The sequence below is a fragment of the Pan paniscus genome, chromosome 5 (genome assembly GCF_029289425.2).
Source record: "Pan paniscus chromosome 5, NHGRI_mPanPan1-v2.0_pri, whole genome shotgun sequence".
NCBI lineage: Eukaryota > Metazoa > Chordata > Mammalia > Primates > Hominidae > Pan > Pan paniscus.
In genome coordinates this window covers 66,298,067-66,320,279 of record NC_073254.2, presented here as the reverse complement: position 1 = coordinate 66,320,279, position 22,213 = coordinate 66,298,067, and the positions used below count along the sequence as shown (strand labels likewise).

Genomic DNA, 22,213 nt, shown 5'->3' with positions numbered 1-22,213 from the left:
GAAATTGAACAATCTGCTCCTGAATGACTCCTGGGTAAATAATGAAATTAAGACAGAAAGAAGTTCTTTGAAACCAATGAGAACAAAGAGAAAATGTATCAGAATCTCTGGGACACAGCTAAAGTAGTGTTAAGAGGGAAATTTATAGCACTAAATGCCCGCATCAGAAAGCTAGAAAGATCTCAAATCAATACCCTAACATCACAATTAAAAGAGCTAGAGAGTCAAGAGCAAACTAATCCAAAAGCTAGCAGAAGACAAGAAATAACTAAGATCAGAGAAGAATTGAAGGAGATATAGACACAAAAAACTCTCCAAAAAAATCAATGAATCCAGGAGCTGGTTTTTTGAAAAAATTAACAAAATAGATAGACTGCTAGCTAGATTAACAAAGAAGAGAAAAGAGTGAAATAGAAACAATAAAAAATGATAAAAGGGATATCACCACTGACCCCACAGAAATACAAACTACCATCAGAGAATACTATAAACATGTCTATGCAAATAAACTAGAAAATCTAGGAGACATGGATAAATTCCTGGATGCATACACCCTACCAAGACTAATCCAGGAAGAAGCTGAATCCCTGAATAGACCAATAACAAGCCTTGAAATTGAGGCAGTAATTAATAGCCTAATTAATAGCCTAAAACCAAAAAAAGCCCAGGACTAGATGGATTCACAGCTGAATTCTACCAGAGGTACAAAGAGGAACTGGTACCATTCTTTCTGAAACTATTCCAAACAATTGAAAAGGAGGGACTCCTCCTTAACTCATTTTATGAAGCCAGCATCATTCTGATACCAAAACTGGGAAGAGACACAATAAAAAAAGAAAATTTCAGGCCAATATCCCTGATGAACATCAATGTGAAAATCCTCAATAAAATACTGGCAAACCAAATCCAGCAACACATCAAAAAACTTATCCACCATTATCAAGTCGGCTTCATCCCTGGGATGCAAGGCTGGTTCAACATACACAAATCAATAAACGTAATCCGTCACATAAACAGAACCAAAGACAAAAACCACTTGATTTTTTTCAATAGATGCAGAAAGGGCCTTTGATAAAATTCAACATCCCTTCATGTTAAAAACTCTCAATAAGCTAGGTATTGATGGAACATATCTCAAAATAATAAGAGCTATTTATGACCAACCCACAACAAATGTCATATTGATATTGAATGGGCCAAAGCTAGAAGCATTCCCTTTGAAAACCAGTACAAGACAAGGATGCCCTGTCTCACCAGTCTTATTCAACATAGTATTGGAAGTTCTGGCCGGGTAATCAGGCAAGAGAAAGAAATAAAGGGCATTGAAATAGGAAGAGAGGAAGTCAAGTTGTCTCTCTTTGCAGATGACATGATTTTATACTTAGAAAACCCCATCATCTCAGTCGAAAAATTTCTTGAACTGATAAGCAACTTCAGCTTCAAAGTCTCAGGATACAAAATGAATGTTCAAAAATCACAAGCATTCCTTTACACCAACAATAGGCAAGCAGAGAGCCAAATCATGAATGAACTCCTATTCACAATCGCTACAAAGAGAATAAAATACCTACGTATACAGCTAACAAGCAGTGCGAAGGACCTCTTCAAGGAGAACTACAAACCACTGCTCAAGGAAATAAGAGAGGACACAAACAAATGGAAAAACATTCCACGCTCATGGATAGGAAGAATCAACGTCGTGAAAATGGCTATACTGCCCAAAGTAATTTATAGATTCAATGCTATTCCCATCAAACTACCACTGACATTCTTCACAGAATTAGAAAAAAACATTTTAAATTTCACATGGAATCAAAGAAGACCCTGTATAGCCAAGACAATCCTAAGCAAAAGAACAAAGCTGGAGGCATCACACTACTGACTTCAAAGTATACTGCAAGTCTACAGTAACCAAAACAGCATGGTACTGGTACCAAAACAGACATAGACTGATGGAGCAGAACAGAGACTTCAGAAATAACACCACACATCTACAACCATCAGATCGTCGACAAACCTCATAAAAACAAGCAATGGGGAAAGGATCTCTTATTCAGTAAATGGTGCTGGGAAAACTGGCTAGCCATATGCAGAAAACTGAAACTGAACCTCTTCCTTACACGTTATACAAAAATTAACTCAAGATGGATTAAAGACTTACATGAAAAACTCAAAACCATAAAAACCCTAGAAGAAAACCTAGGCAATACCATCCAGGACATAGGCATAGGCAAAGACTTCATGACGAAAATGCCAAAAGCAATGGCAACAAAAGCAAAAATTGACAAATGGGATCTAATTAAACTAAAGAGCTTCTGCACAGCAAAAGAAACTATCATCAGAGTGAACAAGCAACCTACAGAATGGGAGAATATTTCTGCAATCTACCCATCTGACAGAAGTCTAATATCCAGAATTTACAAGGAACTTAAACATATTTACAAGAAAAAGACAACCCCATCAAAAAGTGGGCAAAGGATATGAACAGACATTTCTCAAAAGAAGACATTTACACGGCCAACAAACATGAAAAAAAGCTCAACATCACTGATCATCAGAGAAATGCACATCAAAACCACTATGAGATACCATCTCATGCCAGTCAGAATGACAATTATTAAAAAGTCAGGAAACAATGGAAGCTGCTGAGGCTGTGGAGAAATAGGAACGCTTTTACGCTGTTGGTGGGAATGTAAATTAGTTCAACCATTGTGGAAGAGAGTATGGCAATTCCTCAAGGACCTAGAACCAGAAATACCATTTGACCCAGCAATCCCATTACAGGGTATGTACCCAAAGGATTATAAATTATTCTACTGTAAAGACACATGCACATGTATGTTTATTGCCACACTATTTACAATAGCAAAGACATGGAAAATGCCCATCAATGATAGACTGGATAAAGAAAATGTGGTACATACACATCATGGAATACTATGCAGCCATAAAAAGGAATGAGATCATGTCCTTTTCAGGGACATGGATGAAGCTAGAAGCCATCATCGTTAGCAAACTAACACAGGAATAGAAAACGAAACACCGCATGTTCTCACTCATAAGTGGGAGTTGAACATTGAGAACACATGGACACAGAGAGGGGAACAACACTCACCAGGGCCTGTTTGGGGGTAGGAGGTGAGGGGAAGGAACTTAGAGGATGGGTCAATAGGTGCAGCAAACCACCATGGCACACGTATACCTGTGTAACAAACCTGCACGTTCTGCAACTGTATCCTGTTTTTTTTTTCAGAAGAAATAAAAAAAAAACTAAAAAAAAAAAAAAAAAAGGCCACGAGGAAAGTGGGTACATTTTTCCATATTTTTAAACAGCAATCCAGTGGAATTCCCTAAGCTTATTTTCATACTTTTAACACATATATTTCTTCCTATCTTATCATACACATTCTTGCTAACAGTCCTGAGAGCCTATCTTAGGGAGACAGAAGCCCTGCCATGGTCATGAGGAATTCAGACCAGAATCACTTTTGATCTTCTCTCCATGGCTTTCAGAAAGGATGCACGCCTCTCTTTTCTTGCCTTGAGATTCCCGTGAGAGCACTCTGGAGAATTTTCATGCAGGGAAAACAGTAGGGTGTGCCTCTGGAGGTGGATACCCTAGGTTTACGTCCTGACACTGCAGTCTTCTGCTTTGTGATATGGGGCAAGCTACTGAACCTCTGCCTGCCTCAGTTTCCTCAATGTAAAAATGGGACAGTAAGAGTAACAATGACAGGGGTGCCTTTCGAGGACTGAATAGTGCTGATTGCATAGTAAATGCTCCCACAATGTTAGCTATTACTGTGATAAATGGATGACATGCCTATCATTGCCTGTCGCCTCAAGTCGCGGGAAAAGCTGGAAAGGAATTCTAGACCTGGCCTTGTCTCTTCTAGCTGTTTGACCTGAGACGTGTCAATTCACATGTCTGGGCCTTGGCTTTCTCCTCTGTTAATTGAGATTGTTAAACGAGATGAACCTTATGGCATCTTTCAGTCTTCATAGTCTGATTTTGTAACTCTAGTTATGAATTTTTTATGAAGTAGATTTAAGTATTCCCATTTCCCACAAGAAAAGTACAATCTGGGTCTAAATTGTATGATTTCTAAACTACTCCATCTGCGTTCTCTGTAGTTGTTTTGGCAGGGTGGTGTGGTGGTGTAGGTGGAATGATGGGGTTCCTTATTAAATGAGCACTATTGTGTTTTTCTTTCACTTCAAGTACTCAGCAACCTTTGACAACTTTGCTCCTGGTAATTACCTACTGCTGGTTCACACAGATTTGCCGCCTTACCCTGACATCCTCCTAAGATGTGGGAGTCGAGTGGGTCTGTCTTTTCCATTTCTTCCGTCACCAGGTCAGAACCAAGGCTGTGACTGGTTCTTCAATAGCCAGCTGAGGCAACTCACCTATCTGGGTAAGTATCCAATTGGATGAATGTTTTGAGAGCACATAGTCAGAAATCGCCAATCACCCTTCAATTCCAGACATTTGTGCTGTGAAGTGCCGAGGAACTGAAAGGGACAGCTGTGTGTTGTGGTTGAGTGAATGTGCCCTGAAGTCCGATTGCCTGGGTTTAAATCCCAGCTCCAACACTCACCAGCTAGCATACACAGAGCCTCTCTAAGGCTCAGCCTCCTCCTCTATAGAGAAGTATGACCATAGGGCCTACCTCAAAGGATAGGAAATTAAATAAAGAATAACATGTAAAACTCTTGAGCAGAAGGCCTAGCCCACAAAAAAATGCTTACTAGACGTTGGTAGTTAGTACTAATAATATCTTTCATTCATCTTAGGGCAGTGTCATATTTGTTTGTAGTGGAACAACTGCACATATAAAGATGGATGGCTGTGCTTTAGTCTAGGAGTTTGAGACCAGCCAGGGTAGCAAAGTGATACCCCATCTCTCCAAAAAAAAAAAAAAAAAAAAATGCTGGGCATGGTGGCATGTGCCTGTGGTCTCAGCTACTTGGGAGGCTAAGGTGGGAGGATCAGTTGAGGCCAGGAGTTTGAGATCAGCCTAGACAACAGAGTGAGACCTAATCTCTACAAAAAGTTAAATAAATTAGCTGGGTGTGCTGGCGCATGCCTGTAGTCTCAGTTACTTGGGAGGCTGAGGTGGGAGGATAGCTTGAGCCCAGGAAGTTGAGCCTGCAGTGAGCCATGAGCATGCCACTGCACTTCAACCTGGGCAAGAGATTGAGACCCCATCTCAAAAATAAAAAAAAGAAAGAGAAAAAAATGGATGGCTGATTATGACCATTGGTATGAGGAACAGTAGAGAGTCTGAGGTAGAGAGTACCAATGCAGAGAGAGACTGAATCAAGACGGAAGTTTATGTAGAAGGTGAGAAGGAAAACTTCTGATGAGAATCTGAGGTCAGGAAGATGAGTAGCATGGAGGGCTGATATGAGCACTAGGGGTGGGCTGTGTCTGTTTTACGTCAAGATTAACATGAGGTTGAAGGAATCAGGAACCCTAGTGTGACTGCAGAGTCACAGAGGCCAAAGGTTTTTCCTTATCTTCTTACTGTGCATGTTTCTCAGGATCCCAGTGTGTCAGGACCATCCACTTCTTTTGATTTCCTGGAGTTTATTTCATATTCCTTTTCTATACCATGTCAGCATTGGTCACTCTGAGCACCATGGTACCTGCTTGTTCCAATCGCAGCTCACTGTGAGGCCACTTCTTACAGTAAAAAGGAGAATCTGGCTAAATAGGTCTCAAGAGTGACAATTTTGTTATAAATTGCTCTTAGTAGATCCTGGTCAAATCCAGGGGATCTTATTAGCATAACAAGTTCTAGCCCTTACCACAAGCCCAAGGTGGCCATGGATTTAGAGGGCGAGGCAATGGTCCTGAGTCCATCCTTTGCCTCTTTCACTTGTGCCTAACCGTAAAGTCCAGTGAGTCGGACCTACAGGCTAGCCCCAGAACTGTTAAATTTTAATAGCATCAGAGAGAGAGTCTGGTGCTCCCTTGGTCTTTTTTTATGTCTTTGCCAAAAGGATTGTTGTATATTTTATTTGCACTGAATTATACCATTCAAATTTTATTTCTGATTTGATCCATTCATAAATGTAACCTAAAACTATAAAAACTTGAGACGGACAGAGATTCCTGAGATTGTTTTACCACTTCGGCCGAATACAGCCATAAATAAAAGTAAATAGTTACCATTAACTTTATGGCTATTCACTTGATATGTATTCTGGAACAAAATTTTCATCTGCATTGCTCTCTTTCCATTACTTAGCCTGCTTCTGAAGAGGCTGTCTTGTCCATAGGTCATATTCTGTTCATGAACTGCAAAATAATCTGAATACTCAAATAAGCTAAACATAATAAAAACCATTTATGGTACAAAGAAAAAAAATCATGCAGCTATAGATTTTCTTCCCTTATGATAGCATTATTAATTGAATTAATAGCAAGTTATACTATTATATATACACATATGGTATAGATGCACATCTGTGTAAGTAGCTGTGTGAATGTGCATGTGTGCTTATATGTAGATGTACATCTGTATCTGTGCATATGTATGATATAAATGAATGGCTTAGTATAAAACATTTCTATTAGGTAGATAGCCTTTATTAATTTTTAAAAATTATTTGTATTGGAATACCCTAGTATCTCCTCCTTTGAATATGAGTTGGAAAAGGAATAAGAAGTCACAGAGGATTTGTTGAATGTTTAACAAACTTGGAGACTCTTGCTTCTTGAAGGGATTCCCCGTAGGATCTTTTATGGTCATTGGTGCCTCCTTTATCCTCTGAGTGTATGGAGTAGATAGCTGGCTAGAGCCACTTCTGTTTTCATTTCTGGGCTGTCACAGTGATGGTATGAGGACTCAGGAGGAACTGAGGCTCACCCTGCTCCTCCATGGCAGTGCGCCATGTAGCTATACTGGGTTGTGTAAATTTAGCTGTAATTTTGGATATAATCTGTGTAAAGTTTATGAGATCTTTAGCAAGGTGGTGATTAGGCTTTCACGTTTTCCATATACCTGACTGCATTTCCCAATGCCATAATGGTAGTTGCTGTTGTGGGTACCCAAGCAAGAGCCCAAGAAGTAGAGTTCCAGTTCTGTGCCATGCATTTTATATATTGATTAGATTGTAACTTTCACTTAACTGTTTTTTTCAGACCACTTGACTTTATAGGACCATGACTGGGATAATTTACATAAAATACATTTAATCTATGCAGATGGTGTAAGTCAAGACCACATAGTCTATGTGGACATATTCCTGGGATGAAAAACATGGGAAATGTGTGTATACAGAAATTAATTTTATTGTAGGGAAGCTGCTTGATCTCTATCATGGCCACGGAATTCCATATTAGATTTTTTTGGGGGTGTGACTCCTTTTCTTGGCTGGCATTTCCTTCAGAGTGCTGCTTCACTGACAACTGGCTGAATTTTCATTCACTGGTTGACCACTTCTAAGTGGGCCATCTTTTGTATTGTTTTACCACTTCCCCCAGGATAGGAAGTTTTAGAAAAATCACAATTATCTTCATTTCCTCTGTTTGGCTGCTGCATGTGTGATTTAAGATACCTGACTCATCTTCGACCCAGCGAGTGGAAAAAACCTGAACCCAGGCATTCTAGCTCCTGGCTGTGGCTCTCTCCACTAGAGTGTGCTGCCCACTAAATAATTGTGGATCACTGACCAGAAAGGATGGCGGGGGTTTTAGGCAGGGTTGTGGGAGAACCCTTCTCAAGGATTCCCAGTGACAAAGAAAAAAATCATACACATACAATATGTTTTGACCCTTGCATTTTTCTTTTCTACCAAGGCAAGTTTTGCCTTTGTTCAGCAAACATCTTCACGGAGTGCAGTTTTTTTGGAAAGCTCATGGCCAGCGCATGGGGCTTAGGGTTTTAATCAGTGGCTGGCTGGTTATTTTACCTGGGGCATGGCATTATAATTGCTCCATGCCTCAGTGGCTTTATTTACACAGCAAGGTTAAGAAAATACTTACTTGTCTCTTGGAATTGTGGCACAAAACATCCAAATATATTCAAGTGTGGTTAATATGCCATGTTATTTCACCAACGTTTTCCTGATAGACTATTTCTCTAGAAGTTTTCTTTCTTTTTAGAAGATTAACAATACCATGTGTCATGAGCTCAGTGTATATGTTATAACCTTTCTGAAAGGGTCTCCCTTTATTTTCTTTTACTAGATTTTTGTGAGATAAATGGGATTCACCATAAAATGACGTATATGATATATTGTTCCCGTGATTGAAATGTGATGCCACTTAAGCAATTGTTAGCCACAGAATAAGATAACCTCACTCATTTAAAAAGATCTGTTAGGGAGATTGGTTCATGTTGCCTTTCTAAAGCTGCTGAGAATTTTGCCCAAGGAGCTACTTACGAAACAGACCACAAGTGAAGTACCTTGTGTGCACTATTGTTTGTGTTAGGATGCTGCAGGAGCAATATTTGATGTGATAAACTATTATGAATATGATGAACTATTATTGTGTATCCCAACTGTAGCTTCTATGCCATGCTTGGGAATGGGTATGACTGTAGAACAAGTGTTCTTTTATATTTGCAAAGTTGGGAGAAAAATCCAGCAAGCCCATTTTTCCCTTCATGCGATTTGATGCCCTGACTGCTCATGTCTTTGCCTTACAGAGCCAGTTTCCCACTGCCTCTTTCCCTGCTGTTTTTTTCCAAGGATGTTTCAGTTCATGGTGAACTATTTTTATTTTTTAGTTACATTAACGCTATGAAATAATTAGTCAGCTAATTAATCTGGTTTACAAGCTTTGTAGGATTCTTCAGCTGTCAGTCAGGCCCAGGCCTGAGGCCTACATCGAGTTTCAGCTCTCTTGCCCATGTGATTCCTGTTGCCATGGCTACTGGCTACATCTGCTGACACCCCACTCTCTATTTATTGCTTAATTAAGAATTTCACGCTCAGCCTTTATCTGCCTCTAAGAACAAGCGCACACTGTTAAGAAATTCCAAATTTAGGCCCAGGCACAAGGAAAGCCTTTCTTATGGGCTTGGCTGTATGGAGCCTCTCTAACGATCCTCTCGGCATCCCAGCCGCCACCCTTCAATCAAAAATCATTAAATGGGGCAGAGATAATGAGCATGTAGCATATCAAAAGAAGGATGTTTGCTTGGTCCAAAGGAGGAAAAGCTGCTCGGCCCCACGCTCAGCTCCACTTCAAAGGGAGATGAGACCTCTCAACACTGGGGCCTGATAATGCCTCATTTGTTCTTGGCTTGACTTATGCAAAAGGTCTGGTATGTCAGAGTCCAGTCTCACAGACGTGGGTTTCCCCCACCTCTTGCCTCCACCTCCACCAGCCCCCTCCCTGGCCTTCTGCACACTCCTGTGTCAGCACTTAGGCAGCTGGGTCCCCCAAAGCATCAGAGGGAGCGTATAATCACTGACTTTCCACTCACAATGGCCACTTGTAGGGGGGTGGCCAGGAGGAGGTCTTCATCACAATAGGAACACAATTATTGCAGCTGCTAGGGAGGGCTATGCTTCTTCCTGTAGAAATAGAATAGGACTTGCCCAAAACAGGAGGAGAAGATTGGAGGGAGGCGGGGGGAGGTTGAGAAGGGTGGAGAAAACAATCTTGAGTTGATTATTCATAATCTGACTCTTGGAAGCCCGATGCAGAGTCAGTGGGGTTCCAGCAGCTGCTCGCACACAGCCTTCTTCTAATAATTGTACATTCTGTCAGGGGTCAACTTACTTTTGACCCTGTCCTTTTATATTGGTAAAAGGCTCTTTAGGGCAAACTGTTGGGTTGTGGCAGGGTGCATTAAACACTCACAGCCCCTTCCCCTAGCTTGATCCCCCTCCCGACCAGCAGCCGGTGATAAATTCATATCAGATGCTGTGCCATTCACAGTTGCCCTCCCGAGTTCACACAGCCCCCACTCATGCAGCAGAGATGCAGCCGAGCTGGGACATTGTGTGAGGCGGCAGCTGAGAAGGTCTGCCTGTAAGGCTGAGGCTCCTGCTGCACCACCACCTTCTGATCTGACTGAGAAAAAAAGGACATGTCTAGCCAGGCTGGCCAACACTTGTGTCCAAATGTCCGCCTCACCACGAATAAAGGGCAAGAGGGCTGTGCATGGAAAGGCAGATGGACTTTACTGTGTGTGCCAAGTTGCCTAGAAGAACTCAGGTCTGTCTCATCACAAAGATGGGTCAGAAAAGATGCTGTTAATTTGGGAGAGCCTAAAAAATCAGGAGTGCTTTCCTGGGTTGGAGCCTAGGCTCCTGATCCTGTCTACCACTGCCCAGGTTTCCTTTCCTCAGTGCAACAAGGGCCCTGGAGCCAAGCAGGCTGCTTGCATAGATCTTCTCTTCTTCAGCTGGCCTAGAAGACTCCCTGCAAATCCTGGAAAATAATTCCTTTAGGATCTAAGGAGGAGAGTGGCGTCAGCTGGCTCCCGTGACCTCTTGGGGAAGATTTTGTAGGCAGAGCGGAATCAGAATCTTTTTGCAACTCTGCAGCCATTCCCATGCTGAGCCCCTCAAAGGCAATCCACAGCATTCTAGTTAATAAATTAATTTACATTCTTATGAAAAACTCATTCCCAAAGATCCCCAAGGATTTTTACCAGTATGTAGAGAATTGACTTCAGGGAACTGCACTAACCTTTATGGCAAAAATATAGATAACAGAACAGAGGCTGGGGATGTGAAAAGGGATTTTGCCTCTTGGTTGGAAACAACTCCAAAAGGAAAAGGCAGGAAGAGAAGGAGAAAAGGAAGGAAAGGAAAGGAGAGGAGAGGAGAGAAGAGGAGAGGAGGAGAAAGGAAAGGAAAGGGAAGGAAACTGAGAATCAAATACATCTTTTAGGAATCACTCAGGTTAAGGAGTTAATGCTCCTCAATGCTGAGTTGCTAGCCTTAATTCACACAGGTCATAGGTGGTGCAACCAGTATTCAAATAGCTTCTCTGACTCTAGGTTCAGTGCTTTTTCTAGTATACCATCTTTTCTTTTTTTAAATCTGAGCTTATATACCTAACCTTATAAACCAACTCTTCTTCTTTCAATTTATAAGAAAAAACAATACTTAGTTAACACTGTGCTTCCCGAACTTTAGATATTTTAGTACCATTTTCATAATTGTGTCATGTCCTTATACCTCTTGTCTGATTATTTACTTAATATTTTTCTTAAATCAATTTCTACACTGTCTTATTTTTAAAACCTAACTTTTCTTAATAATATCCATGAAATCATGGTTTTAATCGGTTAGTTGTTTTTTTCTAAAATACGTTACAATGTATAGATACTAAAATGAAACTTTTTATGCCTCTAAAGTAACCATTGTGCATTTAACATCTTGGGAATATGATTTGGTCTGTAAGGGTTTGGTATAATTGATAAAAAGTACGAATTGTGAAGTAAGGATCTTTTCCATCTGGGTCTCGCTCTTTACTTGGTAAGAACACCTGCTCCTGAGAACAGACAATATTTTAAGAGTGTAGTATGAAAAATTTTGTTTAGTTCCTTACATTTGTGTTTTTTTGCCTCCTGTGTAAACAGCTGAAATGCTTATTCCCAGGACCCTCCTGAGAGATTCGGGCTGTGTAGGTCTGTGGCAGGGTCTGGGAAATCACAAATACCTCCACAGAAGTATGAAAAACATTGCTCTAAGTCAGAATAACAATTGTTATTCTTCTCTGAGTTAATTAAGAAGGTTTAATTGAGCTAACTTTCAGGATTGTGGCTAATGCAGATATATGTGTTGGTGTCTTGATCAAGTTCTTTTCCTTTTGTCCCCCCAAAAATTCACTGTTTCATAAGTGAATGATACAGGGATAATAGAAGACTCAAAGGTAATCACAGGATTTTCATATACTATTTCTGTGAACGCCTTTAAAGGATCATGTTTTATGAGGGCCAAGATGCCTTCCATGGCTGCCTCTGAGGCTGGAATCAGACAGGAGTGTGGTCCTGTAAATCAAGCTTTAGCTGCCAAGGACTAACTGACAAGCAAGCCTTCTCTGTGGCTAAGCCAAAGAGGTCAGCTTCTGAGGAATGAGGTCAAATTCACTGGGCAGGACAGGAGGAATAGAAGGAGTGTACAGATTTGTGAGTCAGGACAGGGAAAAGATGTGGAGGCAACAGAGGAGGTAACAGAGAGGTTGTGGAGGTAAGAGGTAAAAATGCAGAGAGAGCCAACAGCCAGCTCAAGATGACAGAGCTGGGGCTTGGGTCCAGGGCAGGCAGAGACGGAAAGAGAAGTCATGAGTCAGGGTGGGACTGCATGACATTTGCAGACACTGATTGCAGTTGCTATTTTATGTTCTTTCACTGTTTAGTCAGTGGCTGGCACACTAGATAAATGTGGCCTGAGTGAGAGGTCCTAATATGTGCATAAACTAAAACGACAAAGTGAGAATGAGAATATGAATGAAAGAGTGAAATAGGGAAGGAGTCTATAACCTACTAAGATTCCATGTGTTTTTTATTTTTAAATAAATGGGTGCTTATTTCTCCCTCTAAAATTTCAAGAGAGAATTAGACCTGGTTAGGGAGAGAATTAATTAATTTTTCTGTTTCCTAGAGCCTTAAGTGAGGATAGAGTTCTTCAGACACAACACATTAACCTGGTAGGACCTCGTAACACATCTACTTTAGTAACTCTCTTTTCTCTTACCAGGAGCCATTTTCTTAGCACATTTCCTCTTCGCCCTAGATGTCTGTGTTTATAGCAAGTTTAGATCACATAGCACTCGTCAGAAAAAGTTGGCAATAATTGGCCCAAAGACTTTTTTTTTGTCTTTTTGAGCATCAGATCTTCTTAACAATCTGGGAAGGATCAACTACAATGGGGCTCCATTTATAAACACGGAAGATTAACCATTCTCATATTACAAATACAAAATCAGAAATCATAAGCACTGAGAAAACATATGTACAATATCACAGCTTGTGTAAGGCTTTTAAATTCTTCCCAAGTCAATACCTTCATTCTCAAATGATTTTCATCCCTCTTTGTATTTCTTCAAATTGGAAATGACACTTCACATTTGCAGTTCTTTGTAGAGTCAACACACTTAACAAACTTTAGCAGATCTGGTTAAGTTGCTTACAACTCTGTAATACTACAGCTCATCATGATTAGATACAGCTGTAAAAAGAGTAGAAAGTAAAAGCATGTTTCTTGAACCTTGTTGACTGGAATCATGAACATGCCATAATGACAGTATTGATAATAGTTAACATTTATTGTTCATGATGTGCCAGGCACTGTGCTAAGCATGTTCCATGGGCTATTCTATCTTTTCTTTCTAATAGCCATATGAGATAGATAGTATGATTATTCCCACTTTTAGATGAAATGAATAAGGTTTAGAAATGGCAAATAACTTGTCAGTGGCCCATGTCTAGGAACCAGAAGAGCCAGGATTCAGATTCAGGCTGTTGGGCTCCAGCACCCACATTCTTCCCACCATTCACTATTGTCATGACCATGACCAGGAAATGGTGTTTGGGAAGAGATAGCCCTCTGTCTCATACTCATCTGCCCCCAGATGCATGTAGATGGTGGTATAGGAAATCAGACTTCTAATTTTTCCTGCTTTTGTTAACTTTTCTCTATCTATTCTGATCCTGAAACTACTTCTCTTCACTGACTGGCATTCACACACTCAACGTTAATGAAGTGAGCAACAGATTTTCAATATATTTTTTAGTTTTGCAATGTCTGTTTTGGTAGGGAGTTCTCCTGGAGGTAGGGACCATTTGTGCGTGTGTAGAGGTTTAAGAAAATTAGTCACCACTCAGTCCAGAAGCCATTGGTGCAGTGTAGTGGAAAGAGCTACAGATACAAGATTAAACCTAGGATTTCTAAATTGGCCCATGAAAATGAAGTATCTACATTTCTAGCAATATCTGGTCTCATAAGGTGCATGAGAAAAATCTCTCTCTAAAAAATTTGAAGACAAAGCTAATTATTGATGTAATCTTAAATGATCAGTTGATGCTTAATAAATATTTATTAAATTGAGAACAAGTTTGGGATGAATATCACAGGATGGATTTAGAAGTACTTTTGAACTTTAGAGAATGCACAAATCAATGTGAACAGAAGTGGATGAGTTAGACCTTATTTTAAAAAAAGGAAATGACACCTTGACTGGTGGCTTTATTATTAGTATTAAGTTAGAAAGATGCATGAAATAAGCAACAGGGTGAAAGAACAATTTAAGCAAAGTCTTGGAAGTGGTGATAAAGGTAGAACATGTCAAGAGCATGTTGTCATTGTACCAGGTCTCAACATGTGGCAGTGTAAGGAGAAAGACACAAACTCGTGCTTTATATCCTTAGAAAAATTTTAAAAAGAGAAAATGACCAAAATAAGATTAGAGGAATTGAAGAGGTCTCATCATGGATCTCTTTGGGGATCATTTTGTTTGTAATATTCTGAAGCTTATATTTTATTTTTATTTTTCATTTTTTAGTTTTTTTCGAGACAGAGTCTTGCTCTGTCACCCAGGCTGGAGTGCAGTGGCGTGATCTTGGCTCACTGCAACCTCCACACTGCAGGGTTCAAGCAATTCTCCTGCCTCAGCTTCCCTAGTAGCTGGGATTATAGGAGTGCACCAGTACGCATGGCTAGTTTTTGTGTTTTTAGTAGAGATGGGTTTTACCATGTTGGCCAGGCTGGTCTTGATCTCCTGACCTCAAGTGATCCACCCACCTCAGCCTCCGAAAGTGCTGGGATTACAGGCATGAGCCACAGCGCCTGGCTGCTTATGTTTTATATTTAGAAAGAATGATCCTGTGTTTATTTCATCTGATGGAGGAAAGGGTTTAGGGTTCCAGGAAAACAAAAGTGGAGAGTGTGAATTTGGCCAAGTCCCCAAGGCTGCAGCCTTCAGCAACAAGGGGCGCGCCAGTGGTGGAAGGTGTGGCTCATGTGACAAACAATAAGGCAGAAAGGTAATTAACCAATAAGAGACAAGGTGTGACTGAAAGATGGAGTTTGTGCACCTGATTACTAATTAATCAGGCGTGAGAGCACCTTGTAGATGCATTCACTATTTAATTATAGCAGCCTCTCTTGGCAAAGGAGCATATGTTCCCAGCTTAATCTACTGGTTTATACTGACATCAAATTGTCATTATCAGAAAGAATCAGGCCTTTTGATTATTTCCACTAATTTATTGAACACTTAAAATTAATGAACCCCAGGCCTTTTAAATGTGCTCAGTTGGCTTGGATGATAGGAGGAGGATAGGGGGTGGGGAAAAGGCTTCATTAAAAGGACAATTTGTTTGGATAAAGGTAACCAAATACATTTCATGGATGATCTGAACTCTATTGGTGAAAAACACATGAATTCTAAAAGCTGAGCCTACAAAATGATGAAGAGAAAATAGGATATGAGGTATATGCCCTGCTGGACACCATTGGCTTCCTTAGAACATATGGCTAAAGGTTTTGTTTCTGTTTTTGTTTCTCCTAATTATTTATGTGCCAGTTCTCTTGGAGACCTCATTGCAATTACGTTTAATCAAATGAAAGCAATCAAAATCAAATGTTGGAAATCAATTGTTAGATTAACTAACAAGGATTTCATTTTTCTGTTTTGAAAATTTAGGCAACTAGAATTTAGCATAAATTCTTCTTTTCTCATGTGTGACTGTCTTTAATATTAAGATGATCTTTGTATCACATGCAAGTTGTGGCTTTTGGTATTTAGTTTCAGGTGAAGGCCAAGTTCAAGTCATTCTCCGGGTGAAGGAAGGTATGCCCCCAACTATTTCAGGTGAGTATTAACACACGAAGTAGAAGTGTCTAGTATAGCAGAATGTCCTCCAGTAGTTCTACAAATTCTACCTTGTCATACTGTTAATAAACAGGCAGATATCAGTCCTAAAGCTTATATGTCTGATAACTCTCTATTATGTTGCCCTGTAACTAAAATATGTATCTGCATGTCAAAAAAGGATATAAAGGTGGATTTATTTTTCAAAGCAATGAAAGTAAGAATTGAAACATGTAAATAAGCACATTTCATAAATTATGGACCATATGTGCACATAGGACTCCAGATCTGCAGATGGGCTATTAGGCGCCCTCCAAATGGAAAGAAAAATTCAGGGTATCTCTAAACTTTAATTGTTCCTGGTAATTTCAGGAAATCAGGGTAAACAAACCCTCCTCAAAAGTCAGATGGTTCTATGAAATCTTTCTAACTCAAAAAGCCAAATTCTCAAAAACTAAATGTCTCCTAAGCACCTTCTGATGTATTTCATTGTTTGTTTTTGTTTATTCTGAGTCAATTTAACTATACATTTGCAAGAGGAATAAATCTTTTCAAACGCAGAGATTTCTTTTAATTTTCAGTGGCATTTTTGTGCTATGTCAGAGCAGAGCCCATGCTAATCAGAAAATGATCTAATTCCTCTATTTAAATTAATAGATAAATGAGGTAAGAGGACTGGACTAAAACTAAAAATGATAATCCTGAAGGTTACTACTCCATGCTTATTGGACTATGAAGAATGTGATTCAAGATTGTTTTCAGAATGTTTTCTGAGCTGCCACCACACTTTGTTTTTTATGTTCCTTGTCCTTCATCTCTCTTTGCCTTTAGATGGTTCAAAATGCCTTGTTTATTGAGTGCCTTTTATGCAAGGTGTGGGGGATACCATGATGAGCAAGATGGAATGAACTTTGACTTTATGGGGTCTTATGATCTCTTGGGGATGTCAGTCAAACTACCAAGTAATCAATTAATACAGTTGTTTAAAAATTACTGTTATAAGGAAAAGGATAGTTCTCTCTTCTCTGAAAGTTTCTATGTTCAAATTCTCCAAGGAGAGATTTGATTTGCTGTGTCAGTGCCTATTCTGTAGAGGACACACCTGTTGGGGAAGCTCTCATGCCAGGCCCCCTTCTGTGGACACTGGACCATCTATGAATGGCCATTCTTGGTTCAACCATCTATAGTCAGGGTGGCATGTCACTCAGCATGTAGTATGATGATTTCTGTACTAAGGATTCTCTGGAAGGAGCGTTCAGAGCTTTTTAGAAGGGGTCAGTTTAACTGGAGATGCTTGCATTACAACTGTCAATTACAACTGCTGAGAAATAGAAAGCCCATACTTCATAGAGTTGTGGGTTTTAACAAAGGTGGAGACCTTGCAGGCTATCCTATCCAGTTGCCTCATTTTACAAATGGGGATGTGAAGCCCAGATATTAAACTTAGTCATATCAGTAGTCAGTCATATGAGCCTAGATAGGAACTCAGATGTCTCAACTCAGCCCAGTGTTCCTTGTGCTATACAATGTAGCCTCTAATGTGTTTAAATTGCCTTATTGAGCATAGATTAACTTATGAGTTATATTAAAATCTAGCCAGTTTTCCTACCTCATATAGTTTGTTACAGAAAACTATTTCAAAACACAAAGAGTTACAGATATAGTACAATATCCTTCATCAGGAAGAAATTTTAAATAACACACTTTCAAGACATTGCCTGATTCTCATGTATGTAGTGTCTGTGCTAGTGCCAAAATTTAAATATGGTAATGTATTTTGTTTAATGAGTAATTCTATGTAAAACAGTAAAATTATTGCAATATCATTTTTGCCAAAACTAAGAATGAATGAATGAATGAGTTAACACATCTATCTGTGTTAACTCATTCATTCCATTCTTTGAATGGGTCAATCCAATGTTTGAATGAGTTAACCATCTATCTACGTGTTAACCCATATGAGTATGTAATATGTACCCGTACTAAGTGCACATATTGTCCATGGTCATATAAGAACATCCAGATCATCGGGTATTCTTTTCCTAAATTTTCCCACAGACCTAAGTTTTTGTCCCTTTCTTTGATCTCTGAGAATCAGGCAGCCCTAGTCTTGTTCAAAGTTAACTCATCCCTTCCTGCATCTTCCACACTTTCCCCCATCAGCGAACAACTCATTGTCTCGTGTAGTTAACCTTTCTTTCCTTACTGGCTTCTTCTGTTCAGTGCCTCCCATTTAAAAACAAAACAAATTTGTGGATACTGAATTTTCCTTTAGCAGACAGCTGTCCTGCAAACTTCTCAAAAGCCTAGCCTCCTCTTCATGCAGAGCCATGAAAACCTGGGTTGATGAAGAGCAAAGGTGTGGAGGCCAACATTTGGCTCATATATTAGACTCGAGACTACCTAAAATCTTAGCTGCTTGTTGAGGGACAAATTTGTACAGGGAAGCAAGGAGAGGCCTCATTAGGAATGTTGGTCCAGACCAAAATTCATGGGCTCCAGTTTTGAAACTAGTCTAATTTATCTAAAGCTTCAGAAGACAGATCAAAGGCTGTGGTTCTCAACTCTTAAGACTGTCCATTCCTCAATGAGCTTTTTGGATGGTCTGACCCAACATCTTTCCTTCCTTACCTCCAGTGCATTCCTCAATCCACTGTAATATGGTTTCTATCTCAACCACTCAACTGGGACCACTGTCATCTGGATCACCCATGCCTTGATTGCTAAGTTTAACAGTCACTTCTAATTCTCTCTCTTACCAGAGCTCTACTATTAACAAGGTCACTTGTGCTCTCTGGAGATGCTGTATTACTTAGGATTCCAAGACCTTCCTCTCTTCTGATTCTCCCAGTAGATCTCTGACTGCTGCTTCTTTAACTCTTGTAGGCTTCTTTTTCTCTCCACAAATTTGATTGTCAATAATAGTCATATAGAACCCTAATATTAGTTGTATAGAAATCTGATAACTCTGACAGGAGACTGAAACATGTTTTCTTATCCCTTAGTGTTCTTATCTTAAGCAGGATGGTATAGAATAATTAAATTTGTGCATAATAACATTCCTTCATTAGAATAGCTACCTTAAGGCCTAATTTGTCCAACTAAAGACTGTGTCAGCCCTCTTATAAGCAAGAGTAAAGGTGAAAAAAGTACAGAATGTTTGTTTCCATCATCTGTGATATAAAATTGGAGTAACTAAAGATTCCTGAAGCTTGGCATGAGGTTTTAGAGAACAATCATTGCTTGTTTGAAATATCACTGGAAATGAGGCATCAGAGACATTTTATCTGGGCTTTGTGGGGCAAGCTAGAGGTCACCCTGACAAATACCCCTTACTCTACCCCCAGCTGAGTATTTTGGGCCTAATGTTGGGAAGCAGGCAACATTGGGAAAAAACTTAGAAAGATATTACAGTATTGAAGTTTATGAAATATTTATAAAGCCTCTTACTGAGTGACGCTTATTCCAAGACATTGCCTTATTCCCAAGGTGTGTGGTATATTTTGTACTAATTAAGTTGCCTATGGTTTCTGCTTGACCACAATCTATATACTTTTAGGTTATCCTGGGTCTCTAATTAAACCATGAATACTGAGGAATTGGGTCTTGTAGAAAAAATAACTAAGTGTTCCTCGTGTTTCTGACATCAGGTATTTTCCCTTGTCACCTTGAAATCCTCTGGAGCTATTACAACCACCCTCAGAGTTTCAAATACAGCTTCTAGGCCGATGATGCCAAATTCATCTCTGGGCTCAGAGCTCTTCCCATCTTTCCAATTCATATTTTTCCACTGCTTGCTGTATAGCTCCATCTGGAGACCACAGAGATACCCTGAATGCCCTATGGCACAAACTATTCATCCACTTCTGTCTTAATGTGCTGGAAGTCTCTGGACCCTCCACCTTTGTTTTCCTTCATACTCTGGCCTCTGTTTATTTTACCAACCTGGTCACTTACCTCTCTTCTAGCTCTGTGGTTCAGCAACACCACATTTCTTATCATTCCTCCACTTGACTTCCCATTTTTTGCCTCGGCTCATGCTCATCCTTCTGTCTGCAGTGCAACCCTCTTGTCATACACTCATCACAACCTCCCCTTTACCTGAATAACTTCTAAGGCTTTAAAATGCAGCTGAGTTACTACTTCCCTCGGGAAGCTTCTCCTGGCAAAATCTTGCTTCCTTTCGTGATCAGGTACCATTAAAAAGAACTCCCCTCAGTGCCTGTGTAGAGTTTTTATCCTCCTAATACTGATATAACACTATCAGCTCCTTGGAGGCAAGGGTGACATGTTATTTCTTTTTGTATCCCTACTTTTTAAGGGCAGTTCTAATAGAGAAGGTGCTCACTATTTATGTTGTAAAATTAGCAAATCATGGACATGATTCCCTCCCTCCCCTCAAAAGAGGAGGCCTTTTCATTCTACCCTTTTGAGACAATCTCTCTGCCCTTCTAACTCTGTACCAGTAATCACATCCCAGGAAAGAACAAGTAGATATGGTTCAGCATGGTGTTGTGTGTGATGTGATATTGGACAGTCCCCATTGGAAATTATTAGATTTACATTTCAATTATGCGATGAGATACTAGCAGAATGGTTGAAAAGAAAATGCCGTTTGATGATCAAAGGCAGAATCAATAGAAACTGGTTGGAAGGTATGATCTGTCTGTAAGTTACCACCCTGAGAAGTTTTTAGATTATTACCCCGCCTTTAATGTGTAGGGAGAGCTGTGGGAAGAACATAACCTTTGACTCAGTCATTCCATTGAGGAATGTATTTGAAGAAGATAATCAGGGTTATTGAGAAATTTGCATAGAGACAGTTAACACTGCATTATTTACAATTAAACAGAGAATAGAAAGAGTCTCAATGTCAGACATTAGGAATTAATTATGGATTTTTAAAATATGATATGTAGCCACTAAAATTATGTTTACAAGGCATTTAAATAATATTATAAAATGCATAGGAAAATAGGCTAAGCTAAGCAAAAGTAGAACTGGGTGTAAAAAATAAGAACAGGATTTGATATAATCTCAATTATGTAAAAATTCTGAGAAATTCTGGAAGGAAACAGAAATAAAAGATAGTTATTGCAAGGTAGTGAGATTATGGGCAATTATTACCTTTCTTATTTGCATTTTCTAAATATTTCATGATAAGCATGCCATATTTATTATAAGGCAAAACAGATGTATAATAACAAAAGTGGGATTTTTTTCAGAAGTGAAGGTAATCTAAGGATTGAATAATTACTTGCTTTTTAACTGATAAATATTTGTACAGAAACTTATAAAATATTGATAGGCAGCTTCTTTGGGAGGTGAAAATACCACTAGCATCCTAAAATAAGGATAGAATTTGGAAGTTATCACAATGGATTAGATTTTCAAAATTTTTTTTTATTTTCTAGCTTCTACCTCTGCCCCTGAATCAGCTTTAAAATGGTCCCTCCCTGAAACATGGCAAGGTGTTGAAGAAGGCTGGGGAGGATACAACAATACCATTCCAGGCCCTGGGGATGACGTTCTCATTTTACCCAGTGAGTAAAACAACCCAAGAGATGAATCACAGACAGGCTGAACCCAGCCAGATCTGATTATGTTTCATTTATATTGTACAACACAGTGAAGAGTTTGGAAATAAGTAGGCACTTAGGTTGTTTCATTCTTCCTCTTTTTGGGGTGGTTAATGTAGGAGAACAATTTCATAGACCAGTGAAATCCCCCCCAAATTAACCTAGCATATCTTCATTAAAAGTGGAATAAGTAATTGTCATGCTGAAAGGAGTTAAAATAATCCACTAACTGGTTAATTTTCTTCATGTGTCAGAGAATGGATTTACAGGTTCTAGTATCCTTAAGTTTGAAAGACACAGAGGGTATGGAAGACAACAATTTATTAATGCATTCTGATGGTTTGCCTTTGGGAATTTTGAAATACAGGACTGAGGAAAAATGACAAGCTCTTCAGTTGCTATGAGTTTTCAAAATTGCCGAGAAGTAGGTTAATAAAATAGAAAAATACCTATCTATGTATCTATTCATCTGTTTGTCTAGACCTATCTTCCAGTATACACATGTTATGAAAAAGATGATTCCTTAGATATACAGAAACACACAGCCATACTTATAAAATTCTTCTTATTTAAAAGAGAGTTTTCAAAAGTTCCAGAATATCTCCCTAGCCTGAGAAGAAAATGTTTTTCATAGGACAATTATATTTTCCCCCAAAGACCTAATTACATTTATGGTTTAATTTGAACCTCTTAAGATAATAGTGAATAAAAGAAGATCCGTAATGGAAGAACATTTAACCATCTGTGAAGTAATAATAATGATAATGTCAAACATTTACTGAGAACTAACAATGTGCCGGGAACTGTTTTCCATGTACCAACTAATTTAATCCTCACAATA

General features: G+C 39.2%; 1 protein-coding gene across 1 annotated transcript in view; it reads left to right on the top strand.

Annotated features, from left to right (window-relative positions):
- Positions 1–22,213, top strand: part of PKHD1 (PKHD1 ciliary IPT domain containing fibrocystin/polyductin) — a 467,099-nt gene that overhangs the window by 230,106 nt on the left and 214,780 nt on the right. The window contains exons 49-51 of the mRNA XM_008958657.5: positions 4,223–4,418; positions 15,728–15,793; positions 21,208–21,336. Coding sequence (XP_008956905.4) covers positions 4,223–4,418; positions 15,728–15,793; positions 21,208–21,336 — 391 coding nt within the window. The remainder of the gene's footprint in view (positions 1–4,222; positions 4,419–15,727; positions 15,794–21,207; positions 21,337–22,213) is intronic.